General features: G+C 43.3%; 1 protein-coding gene across 3 annotated transcripts in view; it reads right to left on the bottom strand.

Moving 5' to 3' along the window:
- Positions 1-17,685, bottom strand: part of DCLK1 (doublecortin like kinase 1) — a 432,884-nt gene that overhangs the window by 150,700 nt on the left and 264,499 nt on the right. For 2 of the 3 annotated variants that reach the window (XM_070800188.1, XM_070800189.1), the window contains one exon: positions 10,535-10,634. In XM_070800188.1, the coding sequence (XP_070656289.1) occupies positions 10,535-10,634 (100 nt within the window). Of the gene's footprint in view, positions 1-10,534; positions 10,635-10,719; positions 10,969-17,685 lie in introns of those variants that run through there. The other variant, XM_070800190.1, reaches the window with a different exon arrangement.

Here is a 17,685-nt window from a genome sequence, read left to right as displayed (position 1 = left end):
ATGAGGAGTCTGGGGTCCCCGGCTTTTATTCCAGCTTTATTACCTAGTAAGTATGTGATTTTGAACAGTTTCTTATCTGCTGTTAATGACACTGTAGGGCCACATGGCAAGAAGTTTTCTGAGAATGAAATAAGATAAAGATGGATAAAAAGAATGAGAAATTAGTGATTGAAACCAAGTAGACGGGGGAGGTTTTACCACAAAGGCCACTCTTTTTTTTCTAACACTGAACTTTTTATTTTGTATTGGGGTATAGTCATCACCACCTCAATGAACATGAGCAAACTACAGGAGACAGTGACGGACAGGGAAGCCTCGGGCGCTGCAGTCCATGAGGTTGCAAAGAGTCAGACACGACTTAGCCACTAGACTACAACCACAAATAGCCAATTAACAATGTTGTGGTATTTTCAGGTGAACAGGGAAGGGACTCAGCCGCACATACACATGCATCCATCCTCCCCCAGACTACCCCCCCATCCAGGCTGCCACATAACACTGAGCGGAGTTCCACATGCCAAAGGCCACTTTTGAATGAAACCTCAAAGGACAGAAGGGAGTTGGGTTTTGGGTGACACAGGAGAAAGGGAAGAAGAACATTCCCGGTGGATGGGACAGTATGAGCAAAGGCAGAGATGCAGAAAATAAAGGAGTCTTTGCGGAGACCGGGACCTCCTGGTGGCTCAGATGGTAAAGCATCTGCCTGCAGTGCGGGAGACCCAGGTTTGATCCCCAGGGTTGGGAAGATCTCCTGGAGAAGGAAATGGCAACCCACTCTAGTACTCTTGCCTGGAAAATTCCACGGACTGAGGAGCCTGGTAGGCTGCAGTCCATGGGGTTGCAAAGAGTCGGACACAACTGAACGACTTTCACTTTCACTTCACTTGGGGAGACCAGCGAGCAGTACTGTGGCTGGAAGACACGGGAAGAGGAAAGCAATGAGAACGCTCTACAAAGACAAAACGAAGCTGACCTACTGCATGGGAGGACCAGAACTGAATGCCAAGGAGGACCTGGGCAGTGGAAGGCTTGTCAAGGGAATTTAGGAGAATCAATCTGTGTGCAAACATAGCTGGAGTCAGGAAAGCAAAGTGAAGAATCCTTATAAGTCTAAGCAAGAGATTATGAGAAAGTAACCCAAGATAAAGGCAGTGACGATGGAAATCAAGAGAATAAACTGTCGGATGGGAGGAGTGAAGGTGAGCAGACAACAGAAGATAGCTCCATGGCGACAACCTTGGGGTTAAGGAGAAGGCTGAAGCCAGGCACTGGAATGGGAAACACAGAAGGAGAACAAAGTTGACTAAGAAGATGGTAAGTTCAGCTGTGGGCTGTGTTGAATTTCAGGTGGCTACGGAAAAATCAGAAAGCAGTTCATGAGAGAAAGTTGGAAATATGGTTCAGGAGCTCATGAGAGGAGTCAGGGTTAGAGATGTAGATTTGAGAGGAGGTACACTTAAAGATGAAGCATGTGTTGTCAAACATAAACGAACTTGGGTTTGAACTCTGCCTTCCACACTAACTAGCTGTGTGGCCTTGGACAAATTGCTTATCATCAAAGCCTTAATTTCCTTAATTGTTAAATTGGGAAAATTATACATACTTCAAAGGCTCTGCTTATTGCATACCATCTGGTTGCCATTTGTCACCGTCACTGTCTACCATAACCATCACTGCTGAAACCATTAAGGTAGATGAATTTGGCTAGGAACAGACAGCAATTAAATAGAAAAAAGAGTTGAGGAATGAATCTTAGGAAACAATTATGAGGGGATATATGACAGAAGAATAAACTTAAAAGAAGCTTAGGAAGAGTCAAGGAAGTGGGCAGAAGATCAGGACAGACCACGAAGGATGAGGGGCATCACCAAATGTCCAATGTGTCTCTATTCCTGCTCTGGAACTGTGTTCATCTCTACCTCTTTGTAGAGACACAGATGTAGAGAATGGATGCATGGATACAGGAGCTGGGCTGGTGGGGGGCAGTGGGGAAGGGAAGTGTGGGATGAGTTAAGAGGTTAGGTTTGACATAAATACACTACCTACCATGGGTAATGTAAATAGCTCTCGGGAATCTGCTGTGTAGCGCAGGGAACTGCTCTGTGATGACCTAGATGGGTGGGGAGGGTGGGGGTGGTCTCAGAGGGAGGGAGTACCTGTGGAGGCATTGCTGATTCACTTTGTCTACAGCAGAAGTCAACACAAAATTGTAAAGCAATTATACTCCAATAAAAAAAATAAAGACAAAACAAATACCTCCAAGGAGTCAGGAAGGAAAAACATGGAGAACATGGGATATAGTGATGTGACGATCATCCTTGTTCAGTGAAACTATTATGTTAAGGGAAATGAGATTTTCATCCAAACTCCAAAGGGATGTGTATCAGATACACAGTGAATTGTGAGACAGATAAGCTTCTAGAAAGGTCCACGTAGATGCAAAGAAATGATTGCCGGCCTTAAGTCTTCTTACCCACTTTCAAAGGTATAAGAGGCTTAATACATTAGAGAGAAAGGGGATTTCTGAGATGAATCTCTTTAGAAAGAGCTGTGCTGTGAGCCTCTGAACCCCAAAGGAGGGAAGATGCTCCCTCTCATCCCAGCTGGGGCTCCCCTGGGAGATCTGAAAAGCTCAGTCAGTGTCATCCATGGATGGAGGGAGATAACAGACTGGTGTTTGAGTGTCTGGTTTTTCTTCCGAGAACCTCTGGCAGCAGAGTAAAGGAGATTCGCTGGCAATGCGTGGCCTGTGGTTGGGGCAAAAGACATATGAGTGCAGAGACAGATCTGAGGGAGTGAGCTGGCATGAAGATAATTTACATTCTTCTCAAGAGGATCATCTGAGGCCAACAAGCACAGCTTTGGAACACAAGGACTGAGGGAGAGGTAGCCAAAACTGGAAGAAACTGAACTGACCACGTCGAAGAAGAGCTGAATGTTCCCAGTGAGAGTCCCTGAGGAACCGATGCACATACTCACAGAGACTTCGCTGAACACCTGCTCTCATGCCCAGAGAGGCTGGGCCACTGCAGCACAGTCATGAGGACCCGCCACCTGCTCCTCATCCTCCAGCTCCACGGTCCCCTTCCCTACTCCGACCCTGAAGGATCAATAGCACACAGGTGGCGAGCAAAGAGGAGAGAAGGTATCAATCCCACTTTTTTTTTTTTCCTGCAGAGAAAGAACTCACTACATTGGTCCCTGGATCCATAAGGAAAACCATTCCAATTTGGAGTGACTACTACATAGGACTACATGTTTCCACTTCTGAATTGAGATGATGATTTGTAGCTAAAAGAGTTCGTAACACTTTTTACTATCTTAGGAAAGAACAGAAAAGTCTTTTTTTTTTTAGATTTTTTTTTTGACTGGATCATTTTTAAAGTCTTAATTGAATGTGTTATAACATTCCTTCTGTTTTATGTTTTGTTTTTTTCACTGCAAGGCACGTGGGATTTTAATTCCCTGACCAGGAATCAAACCTGCATCCCTTGCACTGGAAGCAATAGTGGAGGACAATTTTGTAAATTTAAAAAAAAACAAACTTTTGTGTTTTCAGCATATCATTTACCCAAAGGTATAAAAAGTGAATTAGGATGAGGCGATGGACCAGGGATTGAACCAGCACCCATGGAACTGGAAGCTCAGAGGCTAAACTACTGAACCACCATGGAAGTCCCAAAGGAACATAAAAGTCTTGAGAGATTTTCCCAAGTGTCATTCAGTGACAAAAGAAGAACTTTAACCATCATTCAAATTTAAAAGATAGTGGAGGACAATTTTGTAAATTAAAAAAAAAAAAACTTGTGTTTTTTTGCATACCATTTACCCAAAGGTATACAAAGTGAGTCAGGATGAGGCGATGGAGGTTTCAAGGACAGTATTTTTAAAGCTGTTTGGCAGAGACAGAAAGCCCCTTTAGGACAGGAGAAACTGAAGCATGGTCATGAGTTGAGAAGAAAGAGATTATAAAACCGAGGTGAAACAACAAATGTTCAGGAACAACAGGAAGGGAATGATGAAAAGGCAAGGTCACAAATGAGAGAGAAGACAAAGTCAAGAACATTATCACTGCCAAAGAAAGACTCTTCTTCCTTTGAAAGATGGGAGGAGGGGAGAAAATGAATGAATGTTCAGGGACATTTTGATCTAGAAGGACAAGGAAACAAAATAGTTTACTGTGAACTGGTTTTGATCATCCTGGTGGTCTACGAGGAAAGTTCATCTTCTAAGAATGAAGGCAGTGGGTGGGTTTTACTACTCTGGAGGGCAGAATTAGGACCACTGTGAACAGGTCAGAGAGATTTATTTAGATTTAAATATTTAAATAAATATTTATTTATTTATTGAAAATTTCTTATATTTTCAATATAAGAAAAAACTTATTTAAAAGCAGCACTAGTGGGAAGTGGAGCTGGCCTTCTTATAAAGGTCTAAGTTGCCGAAACAGAGTGTTTTGGTTGGGGACAGATGAACAACTGTTGCGGTGCTGTCAGGAGGGACTGTAAATCCATGGTTTCCAAGACACCTCATGTATATGATTCATTCTCAATGTTATATTTTGTAGGTTTTTTCATGTGAACAATTCAGGTGTCACTGTTACCGAATATAAGAAAAAGAAGCCCATGAGGACTGGAAGAGAAAACATAAAGAAAAGATGTGTTATATTAATACAATGTCTTTCTTTCCTAAGGAGAAAAATCATCTTTTCATAGAAAAGGAACTAGCTGGTACTCCAGTTAGATTCTGTCTCCAAAGTATAATGCGTCTCTTCATGTCTCCAAAGTATCTATAGGTCTCCATAGCTTGGCAGCGAATTAAATTAGAAAATATCACTATGTTCTGGGGAACTTTATATTTACACATGAGCTAAAATGTAGCCATGGAGGAGGAAGTCTCCAGAACCCCTTTAATTTTTCTACAGCTAAGATGCAATGGGGAACTTACAAGAGCAAAGCATGTAAGCCAATGGGCTTTCTGTTTAGAATTCATAAAAATGCATACTCGATTTTCTATTCAAAAAGAAAAGGTCACAGAAACTTGGCAATTATTCACCACTACCGTTATTTTTTTTTAAAATAAGAACTGTACATTCCTAACATCAAAATCTATTGAACCTATCAAGTATTCCAGCATCGGTACCACACATCTGAAATAAATCTGCTCACGGATTTCATTTAAACTGGCCACATCATCCAATTAAAATTTAAACCTATAAAGAATTGTCAGTCTGTTGTGACCCGTCAGATATTTTGCCACAATATTACTCCAAAGAGATAAAATATACAAGCAAAAAGTAATATTTTGAGTCAAAGTTCAGCAGCCAAGATCCTTTGACAGCTTCAGACATAAGCAATATTAAAAGTCATAGGAGGGTCCTATTTCATGGAAGTGTTACTGTCTACAATTATTTGTGTCTAGTGCACTGCCTGGCACATGGTAAGTTAGCTCAGCTTACTGAATAAATGAATGGATGTATGAAAGAATGGGCTTCCCTGGTGGCTCAGATAGTAAAGAATCTGCCTGCAATGCAGGAGGCCCGTCCCTGGGTTGGGAAGATCCCCTGGAGGACAACATCACAACCCACTCCAATATTCCTGCCTGGAGAATCCCCATGGACAGAGGAGCCTGGTGGGCTCCTCATGAAAGAATGAGTGACTTTTGCTGGCAGTAGCTCAAAAGCCATTTTGTAAGGAGGTCTGGGCAATCCAGACACTAAGTGTCTTTCTGGTGTCCCCAGTGACCTTGGGGACTGTTTCTTGTGATCTTTCTTGGCATCACCAGCCCCAGGACAAAGCAGCAGATCCATTAAAATCCCTCTAACCCAAATCAACGTGGACCTAAGGGCTGGGACTTCCTGAACATCATCAGTTTTAGAAATCTGACTGGGTCTAAATGTCATTTGGTTTAATCTTCCAGAGATTCCCTCCAGAAAAGGGTGGGTATCTTCAAAGGTCGCTGCATCTCCTCCCACCTCCACCACAGGAATAAAAGTTAAGAGTGGGGGAAAAAAGCAATCGATAGTCACTTTTTTGTTCTAAAGTGCCCCGGCAGCAAATCTGAATGACATCTGCCTCCAATTAAGCCCTGCCAATGCAGCTACGTGGCTGAGTCCAGCTGCAGTCCACCAGGAGGTATATTTCAGCCGAGGTGTCATTCACTAACATCATTCACTAAGTAATAAGGAACACAGTTTTGAACGTGCTTTGACATTTATTATCTCATTTGAGGTCCATTACAACCCAGGGAAGGGGGGAAAGGTGTTTTACAGAATGGAAAGCAGGCTTGGAGATGTAGAGACCACACAGCAAGCAGGACACCAAGCTTGGGCCAGACCTTTGTCTCCTAACCCTGTCCCAGTACTGCTTCCATTATGCTGGGTTCTAACCCGACTTTCTCATCACCCAGAGCTGGGGAAAGCAATGAGGACCCTGTGGTGCCTCGTGCCTGATGTAGCTTCTGCTGCATCTCATTCAGGACCTGAGTCCTTGTTTCCAAGGTCAGGATGGCATATTTCTGGGAACATGTATCAAGAGGGTCCTGGGTACCTGATACCATAGGGTCCACAAGAGAAAGCTGAGGAAACGTCCCTTCTCAAATCACACACCCAGGAAGAAGACTATACTCTAGATGGGTCTATCTACTGCAGGAGAAACCTGGACCAGCGTTCCCCAGAGACAGGATTCTTTGTTACAGCAACCTTAGGAGACAGATAGACAACAAAAATACTTCCCTGGTGGCTCAGACGGTAAAGTGTCTGTCTGCAATGCAGGAGACCCGGGTTCAATCCCTGGGTTGGGAAGATTCCCCTGGAGAAGGAAATGGCAGCCCACTCCAGTATTCTTGCCTGGAAAATCCTATGGACGGCAGAGCCTGGTAGGCTACTGTCCACGGGGTCGCAAAGAGTCAGACACAACTGAGCGACTTCACTTCACTTTCAAACAAAAATATGTAAGTCTGAAGTCATGCCTATTAACACTAAGGAATTAACATTAATGCCTATTAACATTAAGGAATCAAGGGCACAGGGGAACTGGTAAACAGAGAGGATGAGCAGAAAGAGAAAGGCAAATACCATATGACACCACTTATACGTGGAATTTAAAATAGGACACAGATGCGCTCATCTACAAAACAGGCTCACAGACAGAAAGCAGACCTGGGGTTGCCAAGGGGAGAGGGGAGAAGGCGAGGGATGGACTGGGAGCGTGGGGTTAGCAGACAAATCCAGTATATGCAGAATGGATAAACAAGGTCCCATGGTATAGCACAGCAACGTGTATTCAGTATCCCGAATCCTGAAATAAACCATAATGGAAAAGAATATAAAAAGGAATGTATGTGTGTGTATATACACACACACACACGCATACACATATATGTGTGTGTGTGTGTAACACCAAATCAGTTTGCTGTACAGCAGAAATTAACACAACATTGTAAATCAACTCATTTCAATAAAAATATTAAATTTAATTTTTTAAAAAAGGATGAGTGAGGTTTGAACTCCTGAGCAGGTGTCAGGCCTGGCAGGGGTGAAGTAGGCAGGTGAGGAAACTGGCCAAGCGACTCTGGGGGGGTGTTGGCTTTGAGGGGTGGACAGAAGGTGACATCCTGAGACAGGCTTCTCACCACGGAGTTGCTTTACCCTCCTGGGTAGAGGCAGGCATTTCTCAACAAAATCCTCTCACCTTTTAAGGGCAGCAAAGTATAAATCCATCAGTTTATCATCAACATACAAGCGAAACTGTGTCAAGCTTCCTGTCTCCAATTTGGCATTTCCCTTGACTCTGTTTCATCATTTCTAAATCAGACCGCAAGCCACGACTGAGGAAGGATCCCCTGGCCTGTGTCTCTATATATAGTCCTTCATCCACCACAGTAGAAGGCGCTAAGAAGCCAGTGATTGATGACGATATTGCTAAAATGGTTACATTTGGAGCTGGAAGAAGGAAGGTATTTTTTTTTTCCGTGAAAACGGGGGAGGAAGAAAGCCCCCTCGCAGTTTCTAATATTGATCTGGCTTCACTGTAGTCCCGTGAAATAAACATCTATAAAGTCACAATGTCTCACTGGAAAGACCTTAAGAGCCGTCTCCAGGAGCTTTCCCAGCAGTCATTAGGGGAGGTATCGTTGCTAATCCTGAACTCACTGCAAGCTAGCTTAATTTCGAGAGACAAAATAAAAGTGCTGCCTTGTGGCAAAAGCTCACTTCTTGGTGCCATTAAATCAAGCAAAGCCTCTGCACCAATATTAATTCAGTCATTGCTGGCTCCCCTGTTCCCCGTTGCCCCTCCTTTCAGGAATCCCCTACGGAAGAGGCCAAAGGAAGCCTCGACGTGCAAATATCGTTTAGCAAGTACAGATAAGCTGCAGCAAATCATGCTCAGAGCACTTAAAAAAAAAAAAAAAGATTCAAATGTTAATACATTAGCGCCAGAACATGCTGTACAAGCGACAGGGAAACTGCAGTTGTCAACGTGTGAATTTAGTCTCGGGGTAGGTTCATGCCAGGAAGTAAAAAAAAAAAATCTCAATTTAGACTTCATCTCTACCCCTACCCCCAAGCCACGTGCTTCCCGGAGGATATGGGGGAGTACACGGTTACTCAGCAGATGTACTTCACACCAAGAAACGCTCGGGGTATATTCATCCCAGGAAAGGATGTGCAGTTCTCCCTTTGTCACTAAAGTTTTAGTCTGAAGCAGTCCATCACGGGGCCAAGCCACACATCATGGGCAACATCCCCTGACTCCTGCGTGTGCATGCATGCGTGTGCATGAGTGTGCGTGTATATATATGCATTCTTATCCATGAGAAAGGTTTCTACAGGGAAATCACGGGGATTTTGCTGTTCTACGTTTCAGAAAGCCGGCCTGCCCATCACAGCGGATGAACACAAGTAGGCTGAAGCCACCTGGGTTGAGAGGACACTGTCAAGGGCGAAAGCCCAGCCCCAAGGCCACGCCAAGAGAGGCAAGGTGAGGGAGAAGCCCCGAGGGGGACATGGAGGGCGGCAGAAGCCCAGGCCAGCTCTGCTGATTTGAAACCGAGCTGGATTCCAGTTCAAGTCTGACAGGCTGCTTTTCTGTTATCAAAGCAGCAGACTCAAACTTTCATTTCAGAATGCATCTGGTCTCTCCGTCCGTCCCATCAGAAACAGCTATTTTCTTTAAATTGGAAATCAAGGCAGTTTATTCTTTTCAAAGCTGTGCTGTTGGCTCTTCTGCCTGACTTCTAACCTTCACTTCTTTTGCACAACAGCTAAGCTGTCTCATTTGAAAAAGGGGTGGGCTGGGAGAGCCTGCCCCTGGACTTTACATGAGTGATAGATTTGCATCAATTTTTGTCTCCAAGGAGAGTCTATCAGAGATAAAGACGCAAAGTATTTAGAGAAAACTTATTTAGAGGGAAAGAGGTGCCAAACCACTCTTCCAGCCTTTTCAACCAAAACATCAATAACTTAAATCTCTTCAAGTAATAGAGCTACAAAAACTTTTATTAGGCATTTAAAGTTTTAACGAAAAAGGGGCAACCTCTCTTATTCTTATCCCTCCCTATACACCTGAAGTCATTTTAAAATGATGAAATAACTAGTGTGTTTAAATGCATGTACCTGATATGCATATAATATAGACATTCTATGTGAACGTACATCAGCCATATTTGGAGCTCCAGTATTTCCCACCCACTTGGTCAAAAGCTCATTAATTTATCTGCATTTATCTAAGCAAGAAATTCATTATCACTTCAAAAAGTACTTCCAAGAAGCAACAATTTGAATTAACAATAAATATGTACTATGTTCCTAATTAAATCAGAAGTCATATGACTTAGGAAAGGTCTCTCTGTTCAGGGCAACTGTCTTCCCTGTGATGCTGTTAAGATTCTGAGATGATTTATGGTATCAGAAAACATCATTCTTGAAGTTACAACCTTTCACATGCATTTCCTAAGATGTTTCTTTCCCTCTTTATCAATGGTTCCTTCTCTATCAATTGGAAAAAAAAATCACATTTCATTTTCAACTGAAGGATGCTCTTTTCTGATCCTTCACAGATCCTAATGACACACAAATTCTGAAGTATTTAAAGGAAAAGGACACAAGACCATCTTTCTCAGGACCTACAAGAGAAAGGAGGCCATGTGAAAGCTGAGTCTAGACACATGCTCAATAACTTCACAATAACACATCTTTCAACTATGAGTTTTGATATAAATATGTAATTAAAAATGTAGACATCGGCACCATGATTTTTCTATAGAACACCATGTAGTTAACAAAATGGTTATAAATTAGCCACTGGTAATTTACTCTTCTAAATGATTTAACCTTTCCAATGATCATTTCATCTGTTTTCTATATTATAAAAAAATCAAAGAAATTCGAGATATGGAAAAGCCATGTTGGCTGAGGATCTGAAACTGATTTGGTAGCTTTCGAGTTGACATAATCTTGGCCCGAGTGCAGCTCATTTTGGAAAGCTGCCTCAAATTTCCCCTGGTTTTGAACTTTTTTTTTTTGTTTCCTTACCACTTTCATCTAGCAAGAAATCATCCTGGTAACGGAACTTCTCCGGTCCACATGCAATAAAAATGTCATCGTCACCAAAAAAGTCCTGAAGGCACATCACCTACAAGAGAAAAGCGTGGCACTCAGCAAGGGGTCAGCAGAACAGCAATTACAGCAAAGCATCCCGCCAGTGGACATCTGCATACAGCCACTTCCCAGCTAATGGAATCAACAGGGCCGCTCCTCCGGAGGAATTTCAAAGGGAGGTTTTTCAGCATCTGTTACTAGTAAGAAACATGTTCCGTTTCAGTGGTGCAGGAAGGCGGGAAAAAGTACATAGAACCGGTAACTGTCACATTTATGACTTGACATATCAATAGGCTAGGAGGTAAGAGCCCTTTATTTTCACAACAGACTGGATGCAGCAACTTGTAGAAAAGGAGCGCTCCTTCACTCCTCTGACTGTAACCATCCTGGAGAGCAGTAAAAGTCAGCGTATGGTTTTAGCAACAAAAGTGTTTTCTAGTAACTGATGCCATAGTTACATGATGATGGTCGCTGGGGCAACAACTAGAGAAAAATATTTGTACCCTAACAGGAATAGAACAATCTCCTTTAGACCACGTCTGGGCTGTGCTAAGTCGTGCCTGACTCTTTGTGACCCCATGGGCTGTAGCCTGCCAGGCTCCTATGTCCATGGGGTTCCCCAGGCAAGAATACTGGGGTGGATTGCCATTTCCTCCTCCAGGGGATCGTTCTGACCCAGGGATCAAATCTGTGTCTTCTGCATTGGCAGGAGACTTCTTTTACCACTGAGCCACCTAGGAAGCCCAAGATCGCTTCTACCTCTATCTAAAACAAAAATGGTACCCTTCATAAAAGGAATAATAGAAAAAGTCAGTTATTTCGGAGATTTAGCTACAGAGACAAAGCAACTGTATCCCTCATCTCAAGCTAAGCTGAACTTTAACACTCCCATGGTTCCCTAGCTTGTGGTCACATAAAGGGAAAGTTTTAAACAACCTTTTGATATTTTATTCAACTTCTCCAACATGAACTTTGAAAGCTAAATGCTGCTTTTCAAGTAAATGTAGTCCAGATGAATAATCCCGAGCTTACTGCTCTCTCTCTCAATATGTGGATGTGCAGTGTAATATTTTTGCTGTTGTTGTTCACAGTATGTATAATGCCAGTAGAAGGCACCGGAAATGCTTCTGATTTCTATCTATTTTCAATTTTTTTTTTTACCACTTGGAGCAGATGGTAAAGTGGTCACTTGAAGGCACCATTCAGAGCTGTGTGAAATAGACTTTTGTATTTATTTATTGCATTTTCCCTTGGCTATTTGAGGATTAGAGACAAGCCTTCCTGTGTCTGATGTGGGAGATGTTTTTGGTCTATGTTTCCTGTGAACCCCTTCCCTTACGTACTGGTACTTCATCCGCAGAGCACCACTGGGGTTCTGGGGTTCTGCTCCTTGTCAGTTCCCATAACGTGACCCTGACAAGTCAAAGATGCTTGAGCGCTTACAGAAGTAAGGTGGGGAAGGATAGCGTCGTTCAGAGCCCCAGATGCAATGCTGTGGAGGCATCAGATAGTTTTTCTCCGACAATCCGTCATTCCCAAACAACTACTTGGACAGAGTGAAGTCAGAAAGAGAAAAACAAATACCATATATTAACACATACATGTGGAGTCTAGAAAAATGGTACGGATGAACCTATTTGCAAAGCAGAAACAGAGATACAGATGTAAAGAACAAACATATGGATGCCAAATGGGGAAGGGAGGTGAATTAGGAGATTGAGATTGACATATGTACACTATTGTTACTACGTATAAAGTAGATAACTAATGAGAACCTACTGCATAGCACAGGGAGCTCTACTCGGTGCTCTGTGGTGACCTAAATGGAACGGGAGTCTGAAAAGGTGGGGGGTGGGGAATAGACATACATATAGCTGATTCTGGAGAAGGAAATGGCAGCCCACTCCAGGATTCTGGCCAGGAAAATTCCATGGACAGAGGAGCCTGGAGGGCTACAGTCCACGGGGGTCGCAAAGAGACGCACACAAACACACATAGCTGATTCACTTCGCTGTACAGCGGAAACTAACACAGCACTGTAAAGCAGCTGTGCTCCTATAAAAATTAAACAACAACACAAAAATCCCCACAAATAAACCACTCGGCTGAGGTCTTCAGGAGGATACTTCTCTCACAGTTTGATAGTAAGTGTTAAGTGTGAGTGAGGGACATTCATGGTGGTCAGTGCTTATTCTGTCTCCAAAAGCTTGAAAACACAGGTGACTTAAGAGGGACACTGTAACCATCCAGGAAGATGAACGGAAGGTCTTCACCACTCAGAAGCTTTGATCGTCTACTTGGGTTAATAACAGGCCTTCTGACCTGAGAACCCGCTCTCTGTTCCATTCCCTTCTGTCAGATTCCAACCATGACTCTCTTCATTTGTATCTTCATGACACAGCACCCCAGCACCTCGACCCCAGCTGTCCTGACCATCGCGGGAGTCGTCACAACCAACCCCGCCCAGGCCGCTGTCATTTTACTCGCATAGGTCCACACTGTGCCGACTATCTGTGCATTAGCATACAGCACACAGGCATATAAAAATGAGTAAGAATGGAAAACCATGTCTTATTCAGGCAAAAATGTGAACAATTAACCCTAAAAAGCAGTACTTCCTAAAGTGAGAATGATTAATAGAATTTGTGCCCCAAAGGGTCCTATGGCCAAAGAGATTTGGAAAATACTTCTCCAATATAAACAGATTTCTTTATTTCGTGCTGTGTCACTTCAGTCATGTTTGACTCTTTGCGACCCCATGGACTGTATAGCCTGCCAGGCTCCTCTGTCCATGGGATTCTCCAGGCAAGAATACTGAAGTGGGTTTTCATTCCCTTTTCCAGGGGTTCTTCTCGACCCGAGGATGGAACCCACATCTCTTACGTCTCCTGCACTGGCAGGTGACTTACCACTAGTGCCACCTGGGTTTGTTTCTTTCTGATCTTCTCAAGACCCTTAATGTGCTAGTGAGTGAGTGAGTAAAGTCGCTCAGTCGTATCCGACTCTTTGCGACCCCATGGACTGTAGCCTAACCAGGCTCCTCCGTCCATGGGATTTTCCAGGCAAGAATACTGGAGTGGGTTGCCATTTCCTTCTCCAGGATATCTTCCCGACCCAGGGATTGAACCCAGGTCTCCCGTGTTTGTAGGCAGACGCTTTACCGTCTGAGTCACAGGGAAGATCCAAATGTTCTAAGTACATGGCAATGCCAAAGAGGATACAAAAATACAGTCTTTCCCAGACTTACTTGATTCTGGAACTCTCCTCACCAGAACGGTATGCTCTCTTACTGTATGGGTTCCCTTTGGTACTATGCTGACGGCTGTTAAGTGAAGAGAATTTTAAATTCATTCAAACATTTAAGCTGGACCTACTCTGTGCCAGGCTGTGTGCCAAATATTATGATGACAAAGCTCCAATGGTTGAAAAATACTGTTTTCCAAAAGGAAAAAAAAATGCCCACATATTGCCATCATTTACATTTGAGAACATCAGTTGGCCAACCAGATCACCTCTATCTACCAGTGGCTACTTTATGCCACTGATAAGTGAACAAATAACTATCAAAACTATACCATGTTATAAGCAGGTTGCCAGCCAACTCCCATCCATCATATCCGGATGACCATCCTCCTAGCCGGAGACTCAGAGAAGAGAGCGACAACGACACAAGCTGGATGGTTTAGGTAGAATTCTGTTCCAAGTGGGAACTGAAACATGATGAACTTTCGATGTCGTTTCCAACTCCAGGACTCCAAGAACATAAAAGGCACACAGTGATGGCTACAGAAAAGTAACTGTCATCACTCAGCACACACACACAAAGAAGGCAGGGAGAAGTCCTTTCAATGCCAAGCAACATGTATCCATTTACCTCTCAATCTTCAGTGAGTGAAATCAAAGAACTTGTTCAACTGTCAGAAACCGTGATGTTCTCTATGCTCTCTGCTCTGGCATCATTTATCCATTTCCCTGCTTACAAAACTCCCACCCAGAGAAGGTGGGTAGGGTCAGTAGATCAAGTTCAAACTTAGAAAACTACTCCCTGTTAGAAGCCTTGGTAAAAAAGTTGATAGCAAAGGAGGCTTAAACACAAGGTTACAATAAAGATGGATTTAGGATAATCTATGTACAGGAGACAGGGATCAAGACCATCCCTGTGGAAACGAAATGCAAAAAAGCAAAATGGCTGTCTGGGGAGGCCTTACAAATAGCTGTGAAAAGAAGAGAAGTGAAAAGCAAAGGAGAAAAGGAAAGATATAAGCATCTGAATGCAGAGTTCCAAAGAATAGCAAGAAGAGATACGAAAGCCTTCCTCAGCAATCAATGCAAAGAAATAGAGGAAAACAACAGAATGGGAAAGACTCTCTTCAAGAAAACTAGAGCTACCAAGGGAACATTTCATGCAAAGATGGGCTCGATAAAGGACAGAAATGGTATGGACCTAACAGAAGCAGAAGAGATTAAGAAGAGGTGGCAAGAATACACAGAAGAACTGTACAAAAAAGATCTTCATGACCCAGATAATCATGATGGTGTGATCACTCACCTAGAGCCAGACATCCTGGAATGTGAAGTCAAGTGGGCCTTAGAAAGCATCACTACGAACAAAGCTAGTGGAGGTGATGGAATTCCAGTTGAGCTATTCCAAATCCTGAAAGATGATGCTGTGAAAGTGCTGCACTCAATATGCCAGCAAATTTGGAAAACTCAGCAGTGGCCACAGGACTGGAAAAAGTCAGTTTTCATTCCAATCCCAAAGAAAGGCAATGCCAAAGAATGCTCAAACTACCGCACAATTGTACTCATCTCACACGCTAGTAAAGTAATGCTCAAAATTCTCCAAGCCAGGCTTCAGCAATATGTGAACCGTGAACTTCCTGATGTTCAAGCTGGTTTTAGAAAAGGCAGAGGAACCAGAGATCAAATTGCCAACATCCGCTGGATCATGGAAAAAGCAAGAGAGGTCCAGAAAAACATCTATTTCTGCTTTATTGACTATGCCAGAGCCTTTGACTGTGTGGATCACAATAAACTGTGGAAAATTCTGAAAGAGATGGGAATACCAGGCCACCTGACCTGCCTCTTGAGAAACCTGTATGCAGGCCAGGAAGCAACAGTTAGAACTGGACATGGAACAACAGACTGGTTCCAAATAGGAAAAGGAGTACGTCAAGGCTGTATATTGTCACCCTGCTTATTTAACTTCTATGCAGAGTACATCATGAGAAACGCTGGGCTGGAAGAAGCACAAGCTGGAATCAAGATTGCGAGGAGAAATATCAATAACCTCAGATATGCAGATGACACCACCCTTATGGCAGAAAGTGAAGAGGAACTAAAAAACCTTTTGATGAAAGTGAAAGTGGAGAGTGAAAAAGTTGGCTTAAAGCTCAACATTCAGAAAACGAAGATCATGGCATCTGGTCCCATCACTTCATGGGAAATAGATGGGGAAACAGTGTCAGACTTTATTTTTTGGGCTCCCAAATCACTGCAGATGGTGACTGCAGCCATCAAATTAAAAGACGCTTACTCCTTGGAAGAAAAGTTATGACCAACCTAGATAGCATATTGAAAAGCAGAGACATTACTTTGCCAACAAAGATCCGTCTAGTCAAGGCTATGGTTTTTCCAGTGGTCATGTATGGATGTGAGAGTTGGACTGTGAAGAAAGCTGAGCGCTGAAGAATTGATGCTTTTGAACTGTGGTGTTGGAGAAGATTCTTGAGAGTCCCTTGGACTGCAAGGAGATCCAACCAATCCATTCTAAAGGAGATCAGCCCTGGGTGTTCTTTGGAAGGAATGATGCTAAAGCTGAAAGTCCAGTACTTTGGCCACCTCATGTGAAGAGTTGACTTATTGGAAAAGAGTCTGATGCTGGGAGGGATTGGGGGCAGGAGGAAAAGGGGTCGACAGAGGATGAGATGGCTGGATGGCATCACTGACTCGATGGACATGAGTTTGAGTGAACTCCGGGAGATGGTGATGGACAGGGAGGACTGGCGTGCTGTGATTCATGGGGTCGCAAAGAGTCGGACACGACTGAGCGACTGAACTGAACTGATGCACTTTGATTGTCTGTGCTCTCACTCTAGATCATTAAGCTGGAGGTAGCTACAAATGTATTCTATCCCATCTAACAATAGAGGATAACAGAGGAAGATTTATAACCCTTTTTTCTAGGCCAATATACTTGGAGATTTTTCCTTTAGGCATTATAGTATTTTCTGACATCAACGGATTAGAAAAGATAGAGAAATGTAAAACCAATACCCTGTGTAATGATCTGATTTGATACATCTATGCAATGTTATTCCTTCTTAAGTCTGAGGTTCTCAAAAGTCAGTGTGGTAATCAGCTTTGAGAAACAAGTTCCATTTATGGATTAAAACAACAACAACATTCCTTGCTAGAAAGAGACAGTGACAGTTGACCTTCTCTTCTGTGAAATCTCTGGTCAACAGGTATCAGGTATTGGAAGCATCCATCAAGACTGGGTCCAAGAAAGATGCAAAGGCAGAGAGATGACATTTGAGAAAAGAAAGTCCAGCCTGTCCCTGTTCACCATCACTCCTGCCTCCAGAAGAGGTGGTACAGTCAGTGCTCGTCTATCTCCGTGATCTCCATGGCCACAGATGCTGCCTCAGCACCGTCTCCCAAACCCAGGCCTTCCTTGCCCCTCCTCAGCACCCCCATCACCACCTCAGTCTACAGCTTAGCCTCCTACCTGTAGACCATGGTTTTGCTCACTCCCACCTCCTTTCTCTCCCACTGATCCTACTTAATTCTCTTAATCTTCTTCTTCTTACTAAACTTTCAGTCTCTCTCTCCATGGCTCACACAAACACCTATGACTTATCATCACATTGAAGTTCATCTTTAAGCATGGCATTCCAGAATCCTCAAAATCTGCTCCGAACCCAGCTTTCAAGTTCATGGTAGCTTCAGCCATGAGATGCTGCCTGATACTCAATAAGTGTTGATATGGATGGATGGAGGGATGGATGGATGGAGGGATGGATGGACAACAGGTGGGTGGACAGATGGATGGATAGATGAATGGTTGGATGGATAGATGGATG

The sequence above is a fragment of the Bos indicus genome, chromosome 12, assembly GCF_029378745.1.
Source record: "Bos indicus isolate NIAB-ARS_2022 breed Sahiwal x Tharparkar chromosome 12, NIAB-ARS_B.indTharparkar_mat_pri_1.0, whole genome shotgun sequence".
NCBI classification, from domain to species: Eukaryota; Metazoa; Chordata; class Mammalia; order Artiodactyla; family Bovidae; genus Bos; species Bos indicus.
Note: the sequence above shows the minus strand (reverse complement) of the source record. Positions and strands in the feature narration are given on the sequence as shown.